The 1,405-nt window shown below is 58.4% G+C and overlaps 1 protein-coding gene across 1 annotated transcript; it reads left to right on the top strand.

Annotated features, from left to right (window-relative positions):
* Positions 1-284: 284 nt before the first annotated feature.
* Positions 285-1,145, top strand: LOC147596328 (E3 ubiquitin-protein ligase Topors-like). Its single transcript, XM_086771352.1, has one exon. It carries the CDS (start codon positions 285-287, stop codon positions 1,143-1,145), a length of 861 nt encoding a protein of 286 aa, XP_086627478.1.
* The last annotated feature ends 260 nt before the right edge of the window (positions 1,146-1,405 follow it).

The raw sequence follows: 1,405 nt of genomic DNA, 5'->3' as shown, positions 1-1,405 counted from the left end.
GCCATCTCAGGCTTATCCCTGGCCCTGTAAGCTTCAGGCAACCAGTGCACCCAGGAGGCACACTCACAGCAGCAAAGGTGAGCTGTGCAGGGACACGTCACCCTGGGGAGTTGGGAGGGTTTCTTTCTTGAGGGACCTGGGCATTTCTTCCACCCCTCCTTGGCCTAGCTAATGACTGTGACCTCTCTTCCTTTCCTAGCATGACACTGGCTGCTGCAGCGCCAAAGGAAGTGAGCAGTTCATCATCCCCAGCTCCACCTAGCCCACTGCAGGGAGTAAGCAGCATGGCCACAGAGATGGAGAACCACTGTCCAGTATGCCTGGACAGCTGGGATGATGCTGCCTACATCATCCCATGCCTCCACCAGTTCTGTTATGCATGTATCCTGCAGTGGGCAAACAGCAAGCCTGAGTGCCCCCTCTGCAAGAGGCAAGTGCAATCCATCGTGCACTCGGTGCAGGCGGACAATGACTTTGAAGAAGTTGTCATCAGATGGCCTGGTTTGGCAATGAAATCGGCTAGGACCCACCAGGCAGGAAGAGCGCCCAGGCAGCCACCCACCCACAGCTCGCCTCACCCTGTAGCATCTCAGTCGGTGGTGGTGGAGTCTGTGGCCTGGGCTCTGGTGGGTGGCCTTCAGCCAGAGAGCTGGGCATCCCTCTTTGACAACCATCCTGTTCTCCTCCAATGCTTCCTGCCCTGGCTGCACCACCAGATGCAGCTCATATTTCTGGAGGAGCCATCAACAGCAGTAGTGATGGAGGACCTCATCCTGTCCGTCCTAGGCCTCTTTGGGCTGGACAAAGACATCCTGGTCCCACTACTGCAGATCAGCCTCCAGAATCACACGGTGACGTTCATACACCGGCTTATTAACATCGCCGTGGAACGCTGCAGCAGTGAGGCCCACAATCTTCTGGGCCTTGAGGATGGCCACGATGCTGAGGAATGCGAGGACACCTCCGCGGCTGCCACTCATCCTGCTGCTTCACGAGAGGGGTCTCCTGCCCTTGCCCCCTCAGCCGCAGCTCTTCGTCGGGGTTCCAGCAGCCCCACTGCCACCCCCGTTCTCACCCACAGGGAGCAGGAAGAGCTGCACCAGCATTCAGGGGAGGCTGTTCCCGGGTCCTCCACTCCCAGCTGAGGCAGGGATGGCTCCCCTGGGGGGCCATAGTGATCGCCAAAGAGGAGGGCTGACAGCTGCCTGGGCTCTTCCCAGCCCCACAAGAGGCCATCCCACCAGTGAAAGTGAACAAGGCCCTGTGAGTTGCCAAAACCAGGGCCAGGCCAGAAGCTGGGGCATGTGCCGGCCCACAAGTCCATCAGAAGGCTCTTGGTAGCCTAGATCCATCAAAGAAAATCAATTGAAGGCAAGTGCTGCCCAGATCCAGGCCTGCATTTCAA

Source organism: Chlamydotis macqueenii, chromosome Z (assembly GCF_036417535.1).
Source record: "Chlamydotis macqueenii isolate bChlMac1 chromosome Z, bChlMac1.mat, whole genome shotgun sequence".
In the NCBI taxonomy this organism is placed as follows: domain Eukaryota; kingdom Metazoa; phylum Chordata; class Aves; order Otidiformes; family Otididae; genus Chlamydotis; species Chlamydotis macqueenii.
This window is presented reverse-complemented; position numbering and strand designations above follow the sequence as displayed.